This window comes from Lissotriton helveticus, chromosome 11 (genome assembly GCF_964261635.1).
Source record: "Lissotriton helveticus chromosome 11, aLisHel1.1, whole genome shotgun sequence".
Taxonomy (NCBI): Eukaryota; Metazoa; Chordata; class Amphibia; order Caudata; family Salamandridae; genus Lissotriton; species Lissotriton helveticus.
The window spans coordinates 1,031,793,409-1,031,817,133 of NC_136072.1; the positions used below are offsets into that span (position 1 = coordinate 1,031,793,409).

At 45.7% G+C, this 23,725-nt stretch overlaps 1 protein-coding gene across 4 annotated transcripts in view; it reads right to left on the bottom strand.

Moving 5' to 3' along the window:
- Positions 1 to 204: 204 nt before the first annotated feature.
- Positions 205 to 23,725, bottom strand: part of ACAD10 (acyl-CoA dehydrogenase family member 10) — a 524,903-nt gene continuing 501,382 nt past the window's right edge. For all 4 annotated transcript variants that reach the window (XM_078667441.1, XM_078667438.1, XM_078667440.1 and 1 more), the window contains one exon: positions 205 to 981. In XM_078667441.1, coding sequence (XP_078523567.1) covers positions 847 to 981 — 135 coding nt within the window. In that variant the 3' untranslated portion in view covers positions 205 to 846. The remainder of the gene's footprint in view (positions 982 to 23,725) is intronic.

Below are 23,725 nucleotides of genomic sequence, written 5' to 3' on the forward strand. Positions count from 1 at the left end.
ACAGTTATAAGCAAAATATAGAAACGCTCTTCCAATCTAAAATCTGACCCAAGTCATAGACGATAAGCCAATGTGGAAAGTGCAGCTTAATTCAGGTTACACTGTGCACCACACAAACTCGTTGTTCGTTTAAATAGCAATGCGATTTTCACAATGGAATCACTAAGAAGTGGCCACGATTTTCAAGCATAAAATATACTGTTCTTTAACATTTGCATTTAAATTTTATTTCTCAATCAAAAACTTTTTATAGCATTTCAGGCAGCTTCCATTTGGAAAATTGTCTGTAACCCCTTAAGAACGCAAATTATTACATTGTTAGTTGCACTTCCCACCCTTCACTCGAATACAGACACACACACCAGTAGGTCACATACACCAAGATTAAAAAAATAAACATATGCACAAACGACGTCATCTATACGTATTTTGACAAGTACATGAGTAAGAATAACTCAGGGAATTTGCTAAATCCCAAAGTAGAAAATAGTGTTGTCCATTCTATATCAAGTTCCGAAGAAAGGCATTAAAACAATTATCTAATTTCAGACAAAAATATCGGTCTTCTGCCATGATACATTACAAAAGTGACCATTTAAATTGTCGACGTAGCTCTAAGCCAACAGGACGATGCTTGATTTACAGTCTGTGGTCACATTCTAAAAGACATATGCAAGCAAGGCCTCATCTAACAATTCAGTCAATAACGAAGAACCTGATGAGGCGCTAGGCTCAGAAAACGCCAGATACCTGCTGAGCACTAGCAAGGCACCTTTAACTCCTGACTAAGCGTGGCAATGAGCAGGCACTTATAATTTATCATTCATAAATCACAGTGAGAAGGCCTCATTTCTTCAGTTCCATTCTCGCGATAGCTGCCCAGTGAACTTCATCCGGCCCATCCGCCAGGCGCAGCGCTCGAGCCCACATGAAGAACTGAGCCAGGGGGTAATCGTTGCTGAGGCCGGCTGCGCCGAAAGCCTGAAACAAAGAAAACATGTCAAGAGTCATGCGACGGCCAGGGCGTCCGTGGGGCTCACAGAGCGACGGCAAACAGACGAGAGGCACAGACTACTTTCCAAGCGTTGCCCATTCGGGGGCACACGGGGCTGGCTGTTCATGGCACACCCTTTCCCTGTATGTGGTGGTGTGCCTATATGTTTTGTTTTTAGTTATGGCCTTTTACTGCAGAATCTGATACAAAAACGCATTTGCATGTTTGCATGTTCTTTGAGTACTCAAACACTTCGAAAGCTATCAAAAGATTATAATAGTCAGTGATCCATTTATGTTCAGTAAAAGAGATTAAAGTGCTGTTAAAATGTTTACTCTTCAGCTTGATAATGTTTTACTGAACTTATATAGGAATGTCAGAATACAGTTTCAAAAACTCCGAAAATATTTAGTTTGGATGAATGCAGAGACAATACATGGCAGGGAAGCCTGAAAAACGCAACTAAACTCTAGGCTTGTTTTGGTGATGGCAGAATGTGTCATATGGCTGAAGGAGCATGAGACAGAGTGACTATATCCTACTGAGCAGAATAAAAGGAACAAGGAAAGAAAATTTATTGCATCAGAAACGACAAACCAGTAATAAGAGCCATGCCTACGCAAACAAAAGACCATTTAGAGGCATGTTTAGCTGAACTAAAAGCAGATTTTAGGAAGTCCTTGGCAGAAAGTCTGTCACAACAAAGAGAACAAGTTACTTACCTTTGGCAATACCCTTTCTGGTGGAGATTCTATATAACCACAGATTCCTCACCATCTCAAAGCCCCCTAGGTACCACAGTGGATCCAGACAGTGCTTTAAGTGGGAAAACAACTGGTGGTGCTCTAAAAGGGGCGTGGCAAATTTCTTAAAGGGGTGTGGCCTATCCGAGTAGGGGCGGGGTCTAAATCAAGATAACTAGCATTGTGTGCTCAAGAAAATCATGAAGTCGAATCCAGCAAAGGATAATAAAATAGGCAAAAAAGTATATTTATTAAGTATAACATGTAAACATTATTTACATTACTTAGAAATCTATTGCAGGATTTCCCAAAACCCTTGAAGATATTCACTGTGTATTTTGCTGGGGTTTCTCACAACAATTTTCTTCAGCAGACCTTTTACCTTTTGCCAGCCAACTCCCACCACACCAGAGTGGTGGGAGGAGTAGCGCTTGGGTCTCAATAGGGCTGTGCCTGCCTGCCACAATGCTGGCTCCACCTCCTGCGGTGCGTCTGATGGCCCTGCTCCACACTCACAAAGGAAGAGGTGCACTGGCAGAGTGGACCCATCTGCATGTAGATTACATGAAGATGGGTCTATTCAGCCTTGTGCTGACTCAGCCAGCCTCCTGGAGCCGCCCCCAGCCCCTGTCACTCACAAACCAGACAGTCAATACACAACCAGGCAGAGGCACACACAAAGGTTGAACAGGGAAATAGCCACTTTCTAAAAGTGCCATTTCCAAACTTAGAATTTAAAAACCATCTTCACTAAAGGATGTGTTATTAAATTCTGAGTTCAGGGATAACAGATTCCATATGTCTATCTTGCCGTTATGGGAAGATATGCAAGTAAACATGTTACACCGAATTCCCCATGTTATCCTATGGGCAAGATAGCCTTTCAATAGTGAAAAACGAAATTGGCAGTATTTCACTATCAAGACATGTTACCCACACTAGTAACACCAAACAAAAACCGGGAGGTCTGGTCACCCTACCTTTGAGGCCCGAAAATAGAGCCCCCTAGAGCCCCCTTTTGAGGCCCCCCCCAAAAAAAACTGGGGGGCTCAGACTCCCACAGACCCCCCTCACTTAAAGCCCTGGATCCAGAGAATATTAAATTCAGCAATTCCCTCCGAGCTTGTAAGTGGCATCGTGCTGCTCCACGTCGCCTCTGCTGTTCCACCCCAGAAGTCATGGAGGGCTAGACTATAGGGGCCACCTTTAAGCATCAACAACAGCTTTTTTTCTGATATCAGCAGTGCTTAATTTGTAAAAGACTAAGTGCTAGTGCCCTAAGAAGCTTTGCTCAGAAGCCAACAACCACTGCTATTAAATGCCAGCATGCCAAATACCAAGGCTGCTTAGTGTTGAATCCACCTCAGGCCACTTTAATCATGTACCAGACACTGCCTACCTCTTTATTTAACCATTGTGGGTCCCTGATTTCTCTTTTCGTGACTGTTTACTCTTCTTTCTCCTTTGTGTATTTTCTGTCTTTTGTTGTTAGGAAATGTTTGAGGAGACAAAATAATTGTCAGTCTAAAAAAAAAAGCATTACGGACCCCCCCCAGCTCAAATTAAGCACGGAATACCTGTCCGAACAGTTGGACACAGAGCCTTCAGTAATCAGATCGTGCCAGTGTGCTGATCCATACATGTAAATCTTTTTTAGTTTGGACCAGAGGAATCTGTGGGTAGATAGAATATCCACCACAAAGAGTTTTACTGAAGGTAATTTGTACTTCTGATGCCTACTTATATACCCAAAGCAGAACCCCCCCTGGTTGTGGGTCAACAGAAGGACTCAGACCAGGAAATCCTGTAGGACAGAAGGGGCAAAGGGCCTCTCTCGCCAGACCTGGTTATCCACGCAATAGTGCTTTGTGAACATTAGAAATGACATCCATGCTGCAGCTTGGCAAATATCCAAGACTCCCACTCCACGTGTCAGTGGAGTGGTAGCAGCTTTAGCTCTGGTAGAATGTGTTCCTATGGCTTTTTCATGGGCAGTCTCTAACAGTTTTGATGCAGAAGGAAGTCTACCTAGAGCACATTCATTTCTGCACAGCATTCCTTTCTTCACCCCAGAGAACCATACAAAGAGCTGATAGTCCACCCAATAGTCATTGGTATGATCAATGTAACCACTCTGAGCTCTCTTGTGATCTACGTGATGAAGTCTCGCTTCCTCCTTGGATGGATGAGGATGGGCAATGAAAGCTGGGGCAGGACTGCCCAATGTGGAAAGGCGTAACCACTTTCAGAAAGGAACCCTGCTTTGGTCCTTAGCCCTAGCCTGTCTGGGAAGAGAGTGGCGTACAGTTGCTGGTTAGAGAGTGCTTGCAGCTCACTCACCAGCTGATGTGATCACAATAAGGAACACTGTTTTAAATGTGAACAATCACAAAGGAGAACTGTGCACTGGATCGAATGGGATGCACATCAGGAATGTGAGAAACAGATTAAAGTTCTTCTGATGCATCAGAAAGGGTTTTGTCAGGAACATATGAGTCAGCCCTTTAAAAAACACATCACAGGTGACTTAAACAGAGATGGCTGACCTGGCAACTTTACAGCAGATGAAACTGACAATAACCTTTAACAGTGGCTACAGCAAGACGTAGTACATCAGACAACCAGGCTTGTAAGGGGTGGATATGACAGAAAGAACCCTCAGCAACAAACTATCCTCATGGTTCCCCATAGATGCTTTTAGTGGAGGAATGGCTGGCTGCCAAAAGGAAATCCACTACTTTGGGAGGGAAATAAAAGGACGTGATCTGTAGCTTCTCAATCTCCAAGCATGGAAGTTGCGCAGGCCAGGGTGCAGGACCTGGCCCAGCTGCTGTGACAGGAGGTACTCCCGAAGGGACAGCTGATTCAGAGGCCAAATGCTCATGACCAGAAGTTCTAGATACCATGCTCTCCTAGGCCACTTTGGAGCCAGTAGGATAACTTAAGCACAGTTGTTCTTGAACGTCCTCATAACTTTGGGCAGGAGAGGTAGCAGCGGGAATATATGCAGGAGTCCTAAACCCCAATCTAGCTGAAAGGTGTCTCCGAGTGAGAAATGCCTTTAGAACTCCAACGTGCAAAAGTTGGGACATTACTTGTTCTCAGCAGTGGCCCATTGCTCAAAGAAAACCCTGTGCCACCTCTGAGTTCAGCTGTCATTCATGATTCACTAGGCACTGTCAGTAGAGTTCATCCTCTCTGGTGTTTAAAAATCCTGCCAGGTGCTGTACAGCCAGGGAGAAGCCCTGACGATCTCACCAGCTCGAGAGGCGAATGCCTCCTGGCACAGAGCCCATGGCCACTCCTCCGCTTGTTGAAGTACCATATGGTGTTGTATTTGAGGACTTGCACCCATTACCTTTTCAGAGATGGGAGGAAGGCCTACAATGCTAAGCGAATTACTTGCTGCTCCAACAGGATGCTGTTGAGATGGGTTACCGTCAGAGACCAGAGTCTTTTGACCTCTCACTGCAACTTCAGATCCCACTGCAGAGCCCACATGCAACATCTGGCATTGTCCAAGAGGCCTTAGAGACACTCTCACTGGGAAGCAGGTCAACTGTTGAAACATCTGGATCTTAGCCCAAGTATTCAGGACTTGTTGAGATGGAGCTAAGGCTCTTAACAGCCTGTGTGCAGGATGGTTCCAATGAAAGGGAGACACTGTGAAGAAGTGGTGTGCTACTTCGGCAAATTGATAGAAAATTCTAGGGTTGTCTGGAGGTGGTTATACAGCTATTTGGAGTTAGCCCCAGTGGCGTAACGAAACTTGATGGGGCCCCAATGCCAAGTAAATGCAGGAGGCCCCTCACGCTCTGGGCCCAGTCTGGCACTCCCAGGCCAGGGACCTACCAGTGCCTGCAGGAGCTTATGTTACACCACTGGCTAGCCCACCTTCAAATACTAGTTGCTCAGGTATAGGGAAACTCATATTCCCAACCCCGAGAGATGGGCAGCAATCAACACCAAAGAGAAGCACAGAAAATAAATTGCTGTAGGACAGGGTGGTGGAAGTAGGCATGCTGCATATTAAATCCCACCATCCAGTTTTCTTGATCCAGGGCAGACTAAACTTGGGCCAGGATGAGCCTTTTGAACATGTTCTTATTGAGGAAGTTCAGAGGGTGGAGATCTAGAATGAGACGGAAGCCTCTATCCTTATTTGGCACCAGAAGGTAGCAGAAGTAGCAGCCAATCCTGATGATTGATGCCAGTGCCTTATCTATTGACTCCCTTATCCAAGAGAGTCTGAACTTACCTTTCAAGAATGAACAAGTGGCCCTCCAGAAGCTGTTGCTGGGTAGGCGGCATGCTTGGATGGGTGGAAATAAAGGGTAGGGAATAATTGTGTTGGATTCTTTCGAGCTCTTATCCATCCAATTAAATGTTCTGCCACCTGTGGAGATAAACCCTCATTTGGCCTCCAACCGAGTGAAAGTGCCCCACTGAGGCCAAAGTAAAGTGGTTCTGCTGCAGCAGCAGAGAGGGCCATGGGGCATTGGGCAATTTGTTGTACCTGGGTGCCTGGATGCTGGCGGCAGAATCTCGGATTTCAGGGTTTTTTGTGGCCTCCGCTGAAATACCCTTCTGAAGTCTAGAAAGGGGCCAAATTGATGGGGAAGCTAGCATGTGGATGGTGTTAGGCTGAGAGGATGCGCTGTTTCTTTGCTCTCTTTAAAGTGCTTCTGGGCACAGTCTGCCATTACTCTGACAGGATGGGAGCTTTCAAAAGGCATATCCCTTAGCGATTGATGGACTTCACTCGAAAATCCATTAGAATTAATCCAAGCATGTCGCTGAAGCACCCCACTGGTGCCAACAGCCCTACCCAATCAGTCGGTGGTGTCAAGGCCCAAGCGGATCACATATTTTGGCTGCTTCCTGGCCATCATGAATTATCTGCAGAAGGCTGGAGCCAAGGTCCTCAGGAACTGCAGGAAAGATATCAGCAACCAAGTCCTATAACACTTGCAAGTGACATCCCCGGAGGTTATGGGCGTGAGATCAAGACTGGTGAGAAAAAACATGTTTGCCAAAATATTGCAAACGTTTCAACTCCTAATTTGGTGGTGTGGTCGGAAACACACTGGGATTGAGTCTGCTGGTAGAGGATTGAACTACCAGGCTCTTAAGTGTTGGATGCTGAAGCTAGAAAGATGGGTCCCCTGGAGCTTTTCTATGTCTTCTGGCTATTTGCCAGGACAAGATCATAGCTGCCCAGGTTCCCCAGGAGTGTGGCTGTCAATGTCTCATTGAAAAAAAGGAGAGGTTCCTGTGATGCTTTCCCTCATTTCAGGATCTTTGTAAGTATATTTGCTTTGACTTCAACTGATGGAAGATACAAGTCGAGTACTTCTATTGTTTTCCTGATAACCAGCCTGAAGGAGACTGTGTTGAGTGGAAAAGCCAAGGGGAAAGTTCATAGAAATGTCTGGTGACGTGTTTAGGCCATTTGCCTTTTGTAAATCCAGAAATAGCTTCTCATCATCATATACCTGGGAACTGTTATCTGTATATTTGTGGTGTATGGAGCGTATCAGAACCTTATTGAAGTTGGACTGGAGGTTGGAGGGGGTTAGACTGCAATCGAGGTCACGTGGATTCGCTTCTGTGTCTGAAAGGGCTATCACCTCATCTAACGGAAGTGGTGGTGGTCGCTGCCCACATCGACGCACGGGGGACCTGCATCAGTCTCTTTGCCATATGCGGTGTGAGCACAGCTGTCAGTTGCAGAGTCATACAGACCTCGCGATGGGGTCACGATGCACAGTTGGGGTCAGGGAGGATGTATGGTCTTACGGCGGTAACCTGACCGTAAGACCCCTTGGATCCATGGAACTCAAGGCAAACCCGGGGGAGCAGCAAAGATCCACAGCATGGGCTCTTCGAAGGCCTGGACCTTCTGCTGCATTGCCTATGGACACAGGAACTCAGAGCCCAAGAGTATGGTTTTCAGGTACCCTGATGTCCATGTGACTTCTCTGACTGAGAGCGTGTAAAGAAGTGAAGCTGTGTTTGGACTTTGTATGCTTCTTTTTCTTGGACTTACTTGATGTCTTAGAATGTGACAACAACCTCTCATGAGAACAGCCTTAGGAACGAGAATGCGCTTGCGACCTCGGCTTTGACTGGGATAGGGCCTGCTTACAGTGCTCGGCGACGTCGCGATCCCAGATGGCCTTTGGATTTCTCTGAATACAGTTGCCACAAAACTTTATGTCATGCAAGGAGTTCAGATCTTGTGAGGGTCTGTCACAAACATTTGTTTGTGGCAGTCCTTGTAGGATTTAAACCATATAATTTTAGGAGGAGATATGTCCCTTTCACACTGGAAACATTTTGAGTATTGTTTCCTGTAAGGTGACAGAAGCGAGGGAACAGGTTCTGGATCTGAGCTGGAAGGCACGGAATGAAAGGAGCTGATGTCGATGGATGAAAATGGTGGTTATATTTTGGGTCCAAAGTCAGTTCCAGAGCAGAATGGACCCAATGCAGAGCTGCATGACACCACCTACTAGTGCATAAGGGAATGGAAGAAGAAAACACTCTCCAGATCCAGTCTGGCGACTGGGGGTATTCACAAGGTGAGCAAGCGGCAGTTATAAATGCCCACTAGAATTTGCTTTCTGATGTTTCTCCAAAACAATTACTATCACTGACTTCTACGGCACCATTGTCACTGAGTCCAGGAATTATTCCATTGGGTGGATAAAGTCTAGCTGAGAACCTGTAATTACAGTTGGCTGTTTAGAAAGGTAAGGCTGATAATACGGAGAGGCCAGGGAGTTTGAGAATGAGAAGCTAAGATTAGGTCACCAGGAACAAGAGCACAGGAAGAATGGGCATATGATGAGAGAAAATGGGACTATGAAAAGTGGGAAAATAAAAGGTAAAGGCAGGATAAAAAGAGAGAATTAGAGTGAGAGCTGCTAGCTTTAAAAAAAGAGAAGCTTAAAATTGCAGTGAAGACTGCTACATATGGGAAAAGCAATTCCACTTCCAACTCTACTGGCTACCCGTCAAGGTTGTATGTGGCGGGGCAAGATATTTTGGAATGGTATCGGAGTTTTGACATTGCTTATAGAGCTGAAGTTTTGAATGATGTGTCTAAGGGAGCCATTTTAATGAGTTGCTTACCCATTGAATTGTGTATTTTGCACTGTGATATTTGCTACTGTGCACTGCACCTACCTTCCACCTAAAACGCTCTGTTTGGCAGTGTCCTGAGGCGAAAAGCCGGGTCCTGCTCCTCTAAAATCCACAAACTTTCCTATCTTCAGCTACCCCTGCTCCCTGGTCACTGACCTCGAGGTAGGACTTCTAGCGGCGGCCATATTAGGTGAGGAGAAGGCTTGGGGGCTGAGAAGCAAGCGCTTAGCCACGCCCACCCTCCCGCCCCCGTGGGCATAAAAGAACAGATCCTTGCACTTTCCTCACTGATTGAGAGCGAGTGAGTGCTACGAATTGTGCGCGAAAGCGTGTAGTGATTTTAACTTCTTTTTTAAACTCTTGCTGCTTATTTTTAAAATTGTGTATTTTGCACTGTGATATTTGCAACTGTGCACTGCACCTACCTTCCACCTAAAACGCTCTGTTTGGCAGTGTCCTGAGGCGAAAAGCCGGGTCCTGCTCCTCTAAAATCCACAAACTTTCCTATCTTCAGCTACCCCTGCTCCCTGGTCACTGACCTCGAGGTAGGACTTCTAGCGGTGGCCATATTAGGTGAGGAGAAGGCTTGGGGGCTGAGAAGCAAGCGCTTAGCCACGCCCACCCCCCCGCCCTCGTGGGCATAAAAGAACAGATCCTTGCACTTTCCTCACTGATTGAGAGCGAGTGAGTGCTACGAATTGTGCGCGAAAGCGTGTAGTGATTTTAACTTCTTTTTTAAACTCTTGCTGCTTATTTTTAAAATTGTGTATTTTGCACTGTGATATTTGCTACTGTGCACTGCACCTACCTTCCACCTAAAACGCTCTGTTTGGCAGTGTCCTGAGGCGAAAAGCCGGGTCCTGCTCCTCTAAAATCCACAAACTTTCCTATCTTCAGCTACCCCTGCTCCCTGGTCACTGACCTCGAGGTAGGACTTCTAGCGGCGGCCATATTAGGTGAGGAGAAGGCTTGGGGGCTGAGAAGCAAGCGCTTAGCCACGCCCACCCTCCCGCCCTCGTGGGCATAAAAGAACAGATCCTTGCACTTTCCTCACTGATTGAGAGCGAGTGAGTGCTACGAATTGTGCGCGAAAGCGTGTAGTGATTTTAACTTCTTTTTTAAACTCTTGCTGCTTATTTTTAAAATTGTGTATTTTGCACTGTGATATTTGCTACTGTGCACTGCACCTACCTTCCACCTAAAACGCTCTGTTTGGCAGTGTCCTGAGGCGAAAAGCCGGGTCCTGCTCCTCTAAAATCCACAAACTTTCCTATCTTCAGCTACCCCTGCTCCCTGGTCACTGACCTCGAGGTAGGACTTCTAGCGGCGGCCATATTAGGTGAGGAGAAGGCTTGGGGGCTGAGAAGCAAGCGCTTAGCCACGCCCACCCTCCCGCCCTCGTGGGCATAAAATGAAACCCTTATACAGGCAGCGCAGCGGACGGGCGCAGGCGGGGCGCCGAAGGCGCGCCAAAGGCAAGCCCGTCTGCGCCCGTCCGCGACCGACCGGGTCCAGGGGCCAGGACCCTTGGCCCTACGCCGTATTATTCCAAGGAAAACTTAACTGCATTGAATAGCGCTACCTATTCCATTAGCCACCATACACAAGAGATTCTAAGGCAGGAGAACCTACTGAAATCCGTAGCTGAACCAGCCAAAACAAAACCCAACCAGAGAAGAAGTAGAGCAACGGTAACATCATTGAGCGTCGGCTTGTTGAACACCCGTTCGCTCCAAAAACACCATTTAGAGGTATTCTCCCTGCTCCAGGAGGGGAATATAGACATTCTAGGAGTCACGGAGACATGGTTGGATGACTCTTCCACACCCGACCTAGTTGCCGCCCTCCCAGCCAATTTTGGTGCTATCTCCCATAATAGAAAAAATGGCAGAAAAGGGGGGGGAGTAGCACTGCTATATAAAAATGTCTTTAAAGCAGAAACTATCTGTGCTGAATGCATTGAGGGAGCAGACATCCTAGGCGTCAAGCTTTGCTCTCCCACCAATTGCCTCACGATAGTCACTGTATATCGCCCACCTAAAACACCCCCAACATTTCTAGAACCTTTCTTGGCATTGCTCCATGACCTCCGCACGAGATATGAGGGTCTCGTGGTAATGGGCGATTTTAACCTCCACTGGGAGGAGCCCAGTAGAGACATCACGTGCAAACAGCTAGAAGATGCAATGACCACACTAGAATTAACTCAGATTGTGATAGGCCCAACCCACATAAAGGGCCATACACTGGACCTGATTTGGACCTCTTTTCCTGCCCTGTGCCCAGTCACTTCATTGCCCTGCATTTGGTCAGACCACTATCTTTTGCAAGGTACCTTAGCCTTCCCGAAACAAGATAGCACCGCATCTGACAAATGGCGGGTTGTGAGAAGATGGAACGCCATTAACCCGGATACTTTGCTATCTACTCTACAGCAAGCCTCCCACTTAAACAGGCTACCGGAAGATGACCTAGAGAAAGCCAGTCAAAAGCTATCGCAAAAATTAGTATCTGCAGTTGAGGTGGTAGCCCCAGCACGTAAGATAAAAATCAGAGAAAAAGGTAAAGGCGCCCCATGGTTCAACGACGATTTGAGACTCCTAAAACGATCCCTGCGACAGTGTGAAAGAGCCTGGCGTAAGGGGTATGATCCCAACTGCCAGACTTGTTATAAGGAAAAGCTTGCCGTGTATAAACAAGCCATCATAACTAGAAAAAGTGAGTTCTACGAGAACAGAATTGCCACAGCATCTAACCCCCAGAAGGAAGTTTTCCAAGTCCTCACTGAACTGAGGAAAAAGAAGGACCAACCGCCCTCTTTTACGCAAGAGGACTGTCATAAATTTCAATCCTTCTTCACCTCTAAGATATCCGACCTTTTGAGAGAAATCAAAAGCACCCCTAGGCTTGACTGCCCGACCACTCCGCCAACTCCACCTCCCACAATCACTGAGCCTTTAACCTCCATACCCCTATTCACCAAGGACTCCCTGACAAAAGTGATGAACCAAATTAAATCAGGTTCTCCGGCGGACCCGTGCCCCCCGCAGATATTTAAACAAGCCTGGCCAGTTCTGGAGGAGGATATTTTATCGCTCCTAAATAGCTCCCTAACCTCGGGACTAGTCCCCTCTATTCTGAAAGAGGCGAGACTGATACCCCTGCTAAAAAAGGCCGGTGCCGACACCAAGATTCTAAAGAATTACAGGCCCATATCTCAATTGCCTTTTTTAGCAAAAATATTGGAACACCATGTGCTGTCTGCCCTCTCGCACCACCTCGAGAGCAACGCACTACTACAACCCAACCAAGCGGGGTTTAGAGCTCACAACAGCACAGGACTAGTCATGCTATCAGTGCTAGATGACCTACGCCTGAAATCAGATAATAAAGATCCTTGTGCCCTGGTGCTTCTCGACCTCTCCGCGGCATTCGATACGGTCAATCATGACCTTCTTCTGTCGTGGTTGGGGGAGTTTGGCATCAAGGGCACGGCCCACGCCTGGCTGACCTCGTTCCTAGGTGGTCGGGTCCAGAAAGTACAACTGGATGAGATGGTGTCAGAGGCTGCTGAAATCACATGCGGTGTCCCGCAGGGCTCTGCACTGTCCCCCTTGATGTTCAACGCCTATCTGCAGCCCATCATTGCATCCCTGAATCAGATGGAATGTAATATATATAATTATGCCGACGACACCCAGATCATCATCCAGATAGGCGACTCCCCTCTGACTGATCAAAACCTGAAGAATATTTTAAAATTTACCGTCAACTGGATGACGGCAAACTTTTTAAAGATTAACCCGGACAAAACGGAGGTCCTTCCTATCACCACTTCGTCCAGCCCCTGGTGCGACCTCCTTTGGCCTTTGGAGCTGGGTACCCCACCAATACCGGCAACTGCAGTGAAAAGCCTGGGCATAACCATAGACACTAATCTCACGATGTCAGCCCAGGTCTCGACGGTGGTGGGCACCTGTGTAGGTCTCCTGAGACAACTGCGCAAGCTAGCTCCCATTCTAAAGGCAGATACTCTCAGAACAGCAGTGTCAGCCTTAATTCTTGCCCGACTGGACTATGGTAATGCCATGTACTTCGGCATTACGAAAAAACTCTCCAGGAGACTGCAGATCGTCATGAATGACGCGGCCAGACTTATTTTTAATAAACCGAGAAGGACACCGGCCACCCCCCTCCTCCGGGAGCTACACTGGTTGCCAGTGAATCAACGAGCTAAGTTCAAGGGCCTATGCATCACGCAGAAAGCCCTATATGGGCAAGCCCCGGAATACATTAAAAAACGACTTGTCCAATATGCCCCTAACAGGAACCTACGCTCAGCTAACGCCGCCCTATTGATCTGCCCTAGGATCAAACGATCCACTATTGGTGGTCGGACATTCTCCCACATAATGCCCAAAGCCTGGAACGAACTGCCTGAAAATCTGCGCAAGGAAACCAGACTCCTGCCTTTCAGGAAAAAGCTAAAAACCGTGCTTTTCCAAGAGGCATGGGGAAATATCTAGTCTGTTTTTCCTCTGCCAGTACTCACTCGCCTGTCAAGCGCTTAGAGACCCCTGGGTGATAAGGCGCTCTACAAATCGAAAATACAAATACAAATACAAATTGAAGGTATGTTAGTCATTGAAAGCATACCTTTTCCTGAGCATATAAACTGTGAGATAATGAAGGAAGTTCTAATCAGATGCTTTGGGCTGAAGCCAGCTCTATATTTTCTGAGGTTTTAAGGCAGCAAGAAAGCAGATGGTGTTCCAATCGAAAGGGATTCATGGTGTGTTGTTTAGTGGGTGAGAGGGAGGGAGGCCAAAGAGTTTCATGCCTTAACCAGTTGATGGTGACAGCGAAACTAAATAAGGAGTGCTCTACCAAACACAGGCAATACCCGCAATATCTGACAGAGAATGATCTAAAAAAACTTGCAGAGTTGGCTGACGGGAGATTAGCTAGCATGGTTAACAAAGGGTTAGAGCAGCACGGCTCTAAGCCAAGAAGAGAAAGGAAATCTCAATAAACTGGTTTTACACTATAGGGCTGGGGCCAGAGACATTACAATTGTTACAAAGTGGCACCCAAGCAGAAAGGGCATTAGGTTCCAAGTCAAGAACAACACCAGGAGAAGGGGGCAGCAAGGTTCTTCCAAGCAAAAAGTGATTACTTGTTTAAGGTGACATAAGGAGGGACATTATAAGAGAGACTGTCAAGTGAACGATTCTGTACCAGCTGCAGCCATCATAGTGAGTGTTTTGACTATGCGTAAAGGCACACAAGAGGGCCCTATTGCTCTCTACCTAGCTGCTATGAACATTTGGGAGAAATTCCCAGAGGCCATGATGCACATTTACCAAAACACAATGGGATGCGTGTTAGAAGTTACAATGAATGGAAGGAAAGTTCCTGCCCTAACAGCTTAACTGACTATGGTTGAGTGGAAGTATCTCAATCCCAAGGAGATTCTCCCTGGTGCCAGTGGCACAGGCTTAGTAGGCAGTAGAGAGGACATGGAGTATTGATTGGTTGTGGTCGCTCATGCCACCACATATCCAGAGGTGGTACCTCTAAGGAGCATGACTTCAAAGGTGGTAGCTAGGGCTCTCCAATGCATCTTTTCTGTGGTTGGATTTCCAAAGTCTGTTATTTATGACTGAGGAATCTACTTTACCTCCTCCTGTCTGACAGAGATTTAAGTGCAAGCTAGTGGAACCTACCACTTCTCCACATTGTACTATCCAGAAACCAATTTGTTAGTGGAGAGGCCTAAACAAAACCCTTAAGAGCACGATGGGCCCTCTAACTGAGAAACTCAGAAGGAAGTGGAGCCTTCTCCTGCCACGTCTCTTATTTGGTTTGGGGAGACTTCACAGAAGGGAATGGGTTTCTTTCCCAAGAGACTAGTCAGCTTTGGCCTGGCTCACTTCTTTCCTACAAGACCGTACCCAGGCCGTCCAGCTGGAGGGTTTCTCTGCTCCCACCTGTCCTGTCTCTTGTGGGGTCCCCCAGGGTTCTTCTCTCTCTCCTCTTCTTTTCAATCTTTATATCTATCCTCTTATAGCCGCTCTGCAAAAAACTGGAGGTCACGGTATTTAAGTATGCCGATGACCTCCAGCTCATTTTCAACCTATCCTCTTCCCCTCATTCTATTCTTAAGTTTCAAACCACACTTATGTTCATTTATGACTGGATGAACCATAATCACCTAAAACTCAACCCTAACAAGATGGAGTTGGTCCTTACCGGTGGCCTCCCCAACCCCTGGAACTCTGCCTTTTGGCCCCCAGCCCTTGGTTCCCCTCCCCAACCCTCTTCCTCTGTCAAAACTTTGGGCATTAAAATCAGTCATGACCTAACCATGCGTCCTCAGATTAGGTCTGTTATTTCATCTTGTTTTCTGTCTCTTAGAATTATAGGTAAAATTTCCCGCTTCTTCTCTGCTGAAGCCCTCACACTCATTCTCCTGGCTATGATTTTATCCCGCCTTGATTACGGCAATGGCCTGTATGTAGGCATCCCGGCTTACGAACTTCGGCGCCTACAGTTAATTCAAAATCAAGCAGCCCGCCTCATCTACAGGCTTTCGAAGTCTCATCGAGCTACCCCCTTGCTTAAAACTCTTCACTGGCTGCCCATCTTGGAGCGATCTTTATTCAAGATGGGTTGCTTGATCTTCATGGCCCTGGCTGGCACTGCCCCAAGCTTCATTAATTCGAAGATTTGTGCTTATGTTCCTAGCAGAAACCTCAGCTCCTCCACTCAGTCCCTCCTGAGTGTCCCCCGGTTTCTGAGGAAGAAATTTGGAGGCATGAGGTTTTCCACTCTTGGCCCGCACTTTTGGAATGCCCTTCCCCTTATCATTAGGTCCATCCCTATCTATATGGACTTCCGTAAAGCCCTGAAAACTCATCTCTTCTCCCTTGCATATCCATCGCAGTAATTCTCTTGTTTCCCCTCAGTGCTGTCGGTCTGTAGCGCCAAGAAACCGCATGGTGTTAGAGCGGTTTATAAAACATTTCAACTTCAACTTCAACTTCTAGTACATAGCTCACTCACCTTGACCAGAGAAGGAGGCGGGTGTGGTAAACTATATGTGACTGGCCTCAGGAAGGTGATGGTGCAATACATGGGTCAAGCAATGAAAAATCCTCAGGCTTGCCAAGTGCTGACGAAGGAGTGTTATATCCTGAAAGCGATGCTGACTGCGTGTCAGGAGTTTTTGGTGTTAAACGCTTTAGAGAATAAGGAGAAGACCTCCTTTTCTACACCACAGGGGTTTTTTCAGTTTTAGACAATGCCCTTTGGGTTGAAAATTTCTCACTTTCCAGAGCCTGGTGAATTAAGTGCTAACAGGGTTAGGAGAGTTTTGTGTGGCCTAACTGGATGACATTGCGGTGTTTAGCAATTTATGGGAAGACCAGATGAAGCACCTAGAACATGTGTTAGTCAGGATACAGAGAGCAAAACGGACCTTGAGGGCAACCAAGTGCCAGGCGGGGCAGTGCACTGTAGTCTACAATGGGCACTGGGTGGGTAATGTAAAGGTTTGCCCATTGGATACCAAGATTCAGTCCATCTTAGAGCAGGAGATGCTCACCATGCTTACACAAAGGAGAGCCTTTCAAGGAACCATAGTGGCCCCCTTTGACATCCAAGAAACAGCCCGAGAAGATTATTTTAATTGAGGAGTGTCAAAAACCTGTTGAGGACCTGAAGAGAGTACTGTGCAATGCACCTTTACTGAAGATCCCTGACCACAGTCTACCCTTCACAGTACAGATGAATACCTCTGACAAGGGATCTGAAGCAGTACAGTCTCCAATCAATGCACAGGGTAGAGGTAATCCTCTGACCCTTATTAGCTGTAGATTGCTAGCCATAGAATAACACTGAGAAGCTACTGACGAGTACGTGCCATGGCTGAGAAAGATCTGCATGTGGCGAGACTATACGAGCTGAAAATTTGTGACTGTATTAAACTGAGTCCTTCCACATGGAAAATGGGTAACCTGCTTTCATTCATGTGTTTTGAGTCAATTCAACCCACAAGAAGGTCCACCCTAATGCAAAGGTGGGACACTCGATGGGGAGCAGAAGGATTAGTGGCATCCTGAGGCGCAGTAGCCCCAGTACCAGTTACATAGACTCTGCCGCTTACATACTGCATGTGTGGCATTAAGTGTGTAATAAAAAACTTTTATTTTTCTGACGTCTACAATTGAAGGGTGGCTGACTTGGCACTGGTTCAACCTGAAGCTGGATTGGGCTTTATTTAATAGTTTGTTGTTGGAGCATGGACATCGATGTTGGTTCAATGACAGATTTAATTTTCAAATCATGCCATCGAAAAAGATGTGGACAGATTCTCAAAATCTGGTGGGACTTAATGGAGAAGCTAAATGAACAAAAAAAGGAGTACCATCATTTGGAAGGTCACAAGAGAGACTCCCAATGTGGCGGCAAGCAAACCAAAAGGAAAGAATGTATCCTTTTGTTAAAAACCCCTCACTCACCAACTTAGTGGTGACATGCTTCATCATCGGGGTCCACCCTGGTGGCCTAGCGTCACCAGGGTGTGCTACGACACCTGAATTACAGTGGAGCAGGTAGTGAATGTAGGTGCAGAAAAAAAGTGTGTTAAAAATTGTCCTGGTTTAACTTTATGACAGATACATTTTATTGACAAGTAACTGGACAATGTTAAAAAAGTGGGGCGAGATACTGTGAGGGTATATTAAGACCAAGAGTATCTCTTATATGTGTTGTGGTCTACATGTTTCAACCGTGCAAGGGATGTACCAGGTTTTCATCAGGACCGGGTTGACAGGGAACTGGGCAGTATGTACCCCCTAAAAGGCACACCCTAACCTCATTCCCTGTATACCTAAAGAGCAAAAATCGCTCAATGGTAAAAAGTAGACTCTAGCCGCATTGGGTGAGTCAAAAAACATGAAAAAGACCTGTGGGAAAAAGAAAGACAACAAACATCAATCAGACGTGGACTGTGTTACATGCCTGTTACGTTGTGCCGTTTCGTGTCACAGTGTCTTCATGCTTATTGCCATTTATATAGGGAACTCTGCTGTGGACATCGTGGTGAGGTAATCTCAGTGTGGCTCGGCCCATTGTGGGCTGTCTGTCACGGTTAAACACGCATACATATCAAATGGTGCGTGCTATGCGGCAGCGTGGCTGTTGCCGTATATTACTTTTATTCAGGCTTACTCATGTTCGTAACTTTACGGTGTTGTGGTATCACAATCTCGCCATTCCTTTATGGAGGTGGTGACTGAAGGTAAATAGTGCGTAACTGATCTGTATTCAAACACTCAACACACACGGACTTACTGACAAATAACATAGACTTATCCAGACATAAAGCGGTAGTAGGTATAACGCTTACTACTATTTTGGAGTCTTATCTCATCGGAGGGCGGGAGGGGATATCCCCACTACTTGACCGAATTCTGAGAAAACATTGGTAATGTTGTTATACAGGGGAGTACTCGTTTAGGACACATCCGCGTCATGTGATAATTTAGGGTCTAAGAATGATCATTTCTGTGGAGGGAAACATCTTTACTTACAGTTCCTTCGTGGTGGAAATACCGATTACCTATGGTTATCCTCCGCTGCCCTGCTACGCGGCCGCCCTGTCTCGAGTGAAATTAAATAACTGCTTAGTTTCCGGGTAGGGCGAGCGGGAGCCGGTCACGTGGCGGTTACCATAGTGACTGCTGGGCGTCTCTACGCTACGGAGGCTGTTGTTTGCCAAAATACTGTGTATCGGCAAAACCGTCCACGTAAAAGTTAACATTAAATGAGCACAGTGTATATTAGTCGTGCAGGTCAGGTAAATAAACGGGCATATATGATTGGAAATTATTTATTGCCCGGATGTTCATTCAAGTGCTCCATTGATGACAAGGGGTGTTAAGCGAAGGGATTAATAGGGTCCCTGAGCTGAATGAAAGAACCCAGTGGTCAATAATAGATTGGTATTTACATGGCACATCATAATAGATGACTGATACTGAAATACATATTGATTTTGTAACATATATTTTTCTATGTATTTACGTTTTATTTCTCTGTATTTACGAGCTTTTGCGCCTAAAATATACCACTAAAATATAGAAGGTTGTGGAACCGACACCATTTAGGGGAGATGGCTGGTACATAATAGATGTTAAAATCCTACGTATTAATAAGGTTTACACTTTTGCTGAATTGAGGGACTGGTGTAGGCCCTGGGGTTTCTGTTCTACATGCGGATTACTTATTCTCTGATTCAGAGCCTATTTCAGGACAGTGGCCCAAGGTACATTGTCATTAAGGCCCGTCTTATGAGTGGAGAGCCTATAAATCCATCTTTGTTCCTTCTCAAATAAACTGTTTTGTGAGTTTGGGCCCGGTTGTACTTGTTCTATTACTGTCCACTGCATATCGTTTGGGGTATATTGTGCTGTCAGGAAATGATCCGTGAGTTTCGTGATGTTCTTCTTGCAACGTATTGTACTTCGATGTTCGCTTATTCTTTGTTTAACTTTGCGCGTTGTCATGCCTATATAGGGTTTTCCACAGACGAATTTGATCATATACACCACGTTGGTGCTATTACAGTTGGTATGCGTTCTTTGCTCCCAGATTTTTCCTTGCTCTAGGTTTAAGGTTTTGGTATTCTCTGTGAGGTGGCATACGCTGCAGTCACCACATTTCGAGTGTCCTGTCACTGGTGGCAGTCCCCATATTTGTGTTAAGGTGGGATTTGTGTTGTTGGTGGTTATCTTGGGTCTGGTATTGACCAGACTATCCCGTAGGCTTCGTCCTTTTTTATAAGAGAAGAGTGGTTTGTCCCACTTGAAGTTGCCTGTGTTCAGTATCGACCAGTTCTTGTTAATACTTTTGCTGACTTGATTAGAGAGAGCGTTGTAGGTGGTAAGGCAAGTCATTGGCGTCTCTATTGGTATGTTGGTTTTCTCTTCCAGTAGAGCCTCTCTTGGTTGATTTCTCGCTCTCTTCTGACATTTGTTTACTATTTTCGTTGGGTAACCTCGCTGTTTTAATTTCATTGTGAGATCTTCAGCTTGGTTTTTATAGTCCGCTAGATCGCTGCAGTTTCTGCGAAGGCGGAGGTATTTTCCGTAGGGAAGGTTTTCAATGCATATGGTTTCTGAATAGGAAGAACAGACCTAAGTCCCATTCATTCACATCTTGGCTGGAAAAATGGCAGAACATGGCTAGGTAGACATTCAAGAGATTAGACTTTTGACAATGTTCAAGTAGACTGTATTTAGTTTCTTGTGTTATGAAGAGCAAGAATGTTGTCATGGTTACGGGGGTTGAACCGCCTGTTATATTGCTAAAGCTAAATAGATTATACTGCAGAGCCTATAGGGACGTGTAATATGTAAAGTAAAACTTTTTTGTTTTCTCAACTTATGACACTACTTTTGGGGGTGGAGATAAGGATTTATTCACTCACTGGCTGTAAAGCCACCCTTAAATTAGTTTGCAATGTTTTTAAGCTGTTATTTTATGAGCGTGTTGAGGATTCCAACCCTGACGACAAAGTACATTTAAAGCTCATACATTAATGAAAGATCCATTTTAGCAGACGTTTGGAGGTGAACTGATTTAAGTTTTGAAAGAAGACGCTGCCCTGTACCTACACCCATCCTAATCTTTTGGTGGACCATCCACCCAAACAATTTGGGGATTTCTATGTGCAAAGGCTTCGCATCGGCAATGCTCACCATACAGTTGAAATGACCATGATCCCATAGATGTAACAGTGGGGACACGATTTCTTCAGGGTGATGCCTAATGTGGTACTGAAGTTTTGCTCTCCATCACAAGACAAAGTCAGTGATTTGCCTGCATGTTCAAGAGGAAGAGAACTACAGCTTTTTTGTCCAAGCATGCAGGAGGAGTGCAGCCCTTCATTTATGCCAACATTTCAGAAGAGAAAAGTGGGAGATTATAAAAAAATAATTGGAAAATGTTTTTCTCTATCAAGGCCTGAATCAGGTCTACTGTCATGTGTGGGACATAATGTTCTGCTGCAGGATCGGGTATCAGAAACACAGATATATGTTTTTTTCCCCTTCATTACCTGTCAGGAACACGTAGAAAGCGCAGGCTGAGAGTCTGTGACACAAATATTGTGCAATGGCCTGCAGGGGCAGTTTACTGGCAGCAAATACTATGAGTCTCACTAGACAAGTCCCGGTTGAAGCCCGCCGAGGATTCAGGTTTTTGAATGCAGGAATCTGAAGGCGGGAGACTAGCCTTGAAATGGGTAGCCTCCTGCCTGAATTGGGAAGGTTGGCATGTATGGCCCGTGAACATAAAGACTGAGCTCCTAATACTGTCTCCAAATCATACGGTTAAATGAAACCACCCTTGACTACCTTTATTCTTCTTGAATCTATTTCGAGTGAAACCAAGGGCAAGATACGTTACTAATCTGTTGTCCTTCATGCCTAAACGTTATGTTACGTTTACTTGCCATCATTTTAATCAATGCCACTGAATAGGTCTAGTAGAGGCAACTAACAGCTTTACATGGATGTCTCTAGGGTGGACTGATCAAGTACAGTGTCAGCTCAGTGCTTTAAGAAATAATTTATCCCTATCAAAAATGATTGTCTGACACATGCCAGAGTGTAACCTATTTATAAATCTGAAACCAAGAAGGAGTCCACAGGAGGTTAAATTAAGATGCAGAAGAACTTATCAGGATCGTGTGGTCTGTCTCAAGTTTAGGTCTTCCAGGCAGCTCAACGTGATGTGAGAAATGAGCAAACCGGGAAACATCCTTTACAACGCAACTTTTACCACGCAGTGCCTTTACGACGCAACTTTTACAACGCAAACCATTACAACGCATTGCGCTGGGGGGAGCTCTAGGAGAGGGAATAGGTTTAATTTACTATCCAACACCTTCCCTACTATTGTTAGGATCCGAAGGCCGTAGATCCCCTTTTTACTATCCGGAGGGCAGTTACAGGCAAAAATATGCTGTGACGCGCTGCTTGTACTACATCTCCCAGAATGCCCTGGTGGGGGCGAACGTAAACAGAAAGCTACTAGAGGGTTGTGGGCCAATCAGAGACAATGTGAGGAGGCTCTTATACCTCCCCCACCAAGATGGCGGCGCTTGGTTTTCCTTGCTGCAGTCCTTAGACGTTTTTCGTGTTTGGACCTTGGACCTGCCGCGTTTGAATCTTGGACCTGCCGTGTTTGGAACTTGGATCTGCCCTGTTTCCGAGATCAAGTGTCTGGACGTAGTCCCCCTACCTTCCCTTTGAACTCCTGGAACTTTTCACCTTTCCGTTTGGACTCGCTGCACTTTACCGAACTGTGAGGTGAGGCTGGACATCGCGGCTCCTCCCCTTGCACTCGCTCCACTCCCCCCGAAACCTCCGTGACTCTTGACTTGGAGTTTCGTTTTGCGCACGGAAGCGCTTACACGAGACAGACATTGTTTTCATTTCTTGGAATTAGCAGTGCGAGAACGCAGCTGCCTTTTCTAATTTCCTGTTCCGTTCCTTTCACCCTTGGAAACGCGAGGAAGTGTTTCTTCTACGTTTGGCCACATTATTATTTTTGCGGAAACGCGAGACAGCGTTTCTACTGCAGACAATTGTGCTTGTGCAAAGTGAACACTGGAAAACGTGTAGTTGCGTTTTTCCTTTTTTTGACGTACACAGGCAATCTTTATTTTGTTTGGAACATTCTCACTGGATATCGTCCCCGGATATAAAAGAGAAAAGAAACCCTTCAAGGGACTCCGTGGCCTTACTGTATCTTTATTTTCGAGAGAGACCAACAGACTCTTGCTTGAGTTATATACTTTTGTTGTTTGGGAGCTCCTTGGGTGCTCATTGAAAAAACCTTATGAGGGTATTTATCCCAAAGGTCAGGTAAGAGCGTAACAGCATATTTCTCCTAAAATAACTAGTAAGCAAGTGACAAGACTTACTTGATTGATGTTACTTAATCCTGTCTTTTGTTCTTGTCTTTTCTACCCTCTGCAGGGAACTGTATCCCATTGATGTTTGGAGCTATATCCTGACCCCAGTTAGACCTCTGGTTTTGGTCTCTCTCTTTTCCTAGGATAGTAGCCATCCCCTTGTGTTTTGTATCACGGAGGAGGGTCTGTCTTGGGGAAGGGGATTGACACTGTCTACACTTCTGAGGAGTCTGGTTTCTGCCTGGATACTGGTCTACGCCCGACAACTATCCACGGGGACTGGAGTTGGAATAGTAAATTAAACTATTCACTATCCAGCGCCCCAAAGCACTATGCGTTGTAAAGGCATGCGTTGTAAAAACAGCGTTGTAAAGGCATGCGATGTAAAAGCATGCGTTGTAATGTCATACATCCGAGCAAATTACATTTAGCAAGGGCTTCTTTACAAAAGAGGGACCTAATTGCTTAACTTGATAATAACTTAAAAGGCACTAGTAACCTTCGCTTTCAGTAAAGGGACATGGGCCTGCTGTATCACTAAGGCTGATGCAATACAACAAAGGAAGAGTGAATGATGCACTAGACACATGGTTTTAGCCTGTCATAGAACTACAGTTGCAACATTGTGCAACCCTTGTGCAGAGTGGTGCGGTTGAAGAAGTTTACAGATATTCACAAGCTCTGTCCAGTACTATGGGCTAAATTCACAAAAGTACATTTACATGAGGACAATTACACATGTGTAGATCTACTCCTGTAACTAGGTGTAACACTATACTTTGTTTTTTGCTACTCACAATTTTGAGTGGAGAAGTACCACTAGGTGTAGACATTTGTGATTCCACCCCCTCT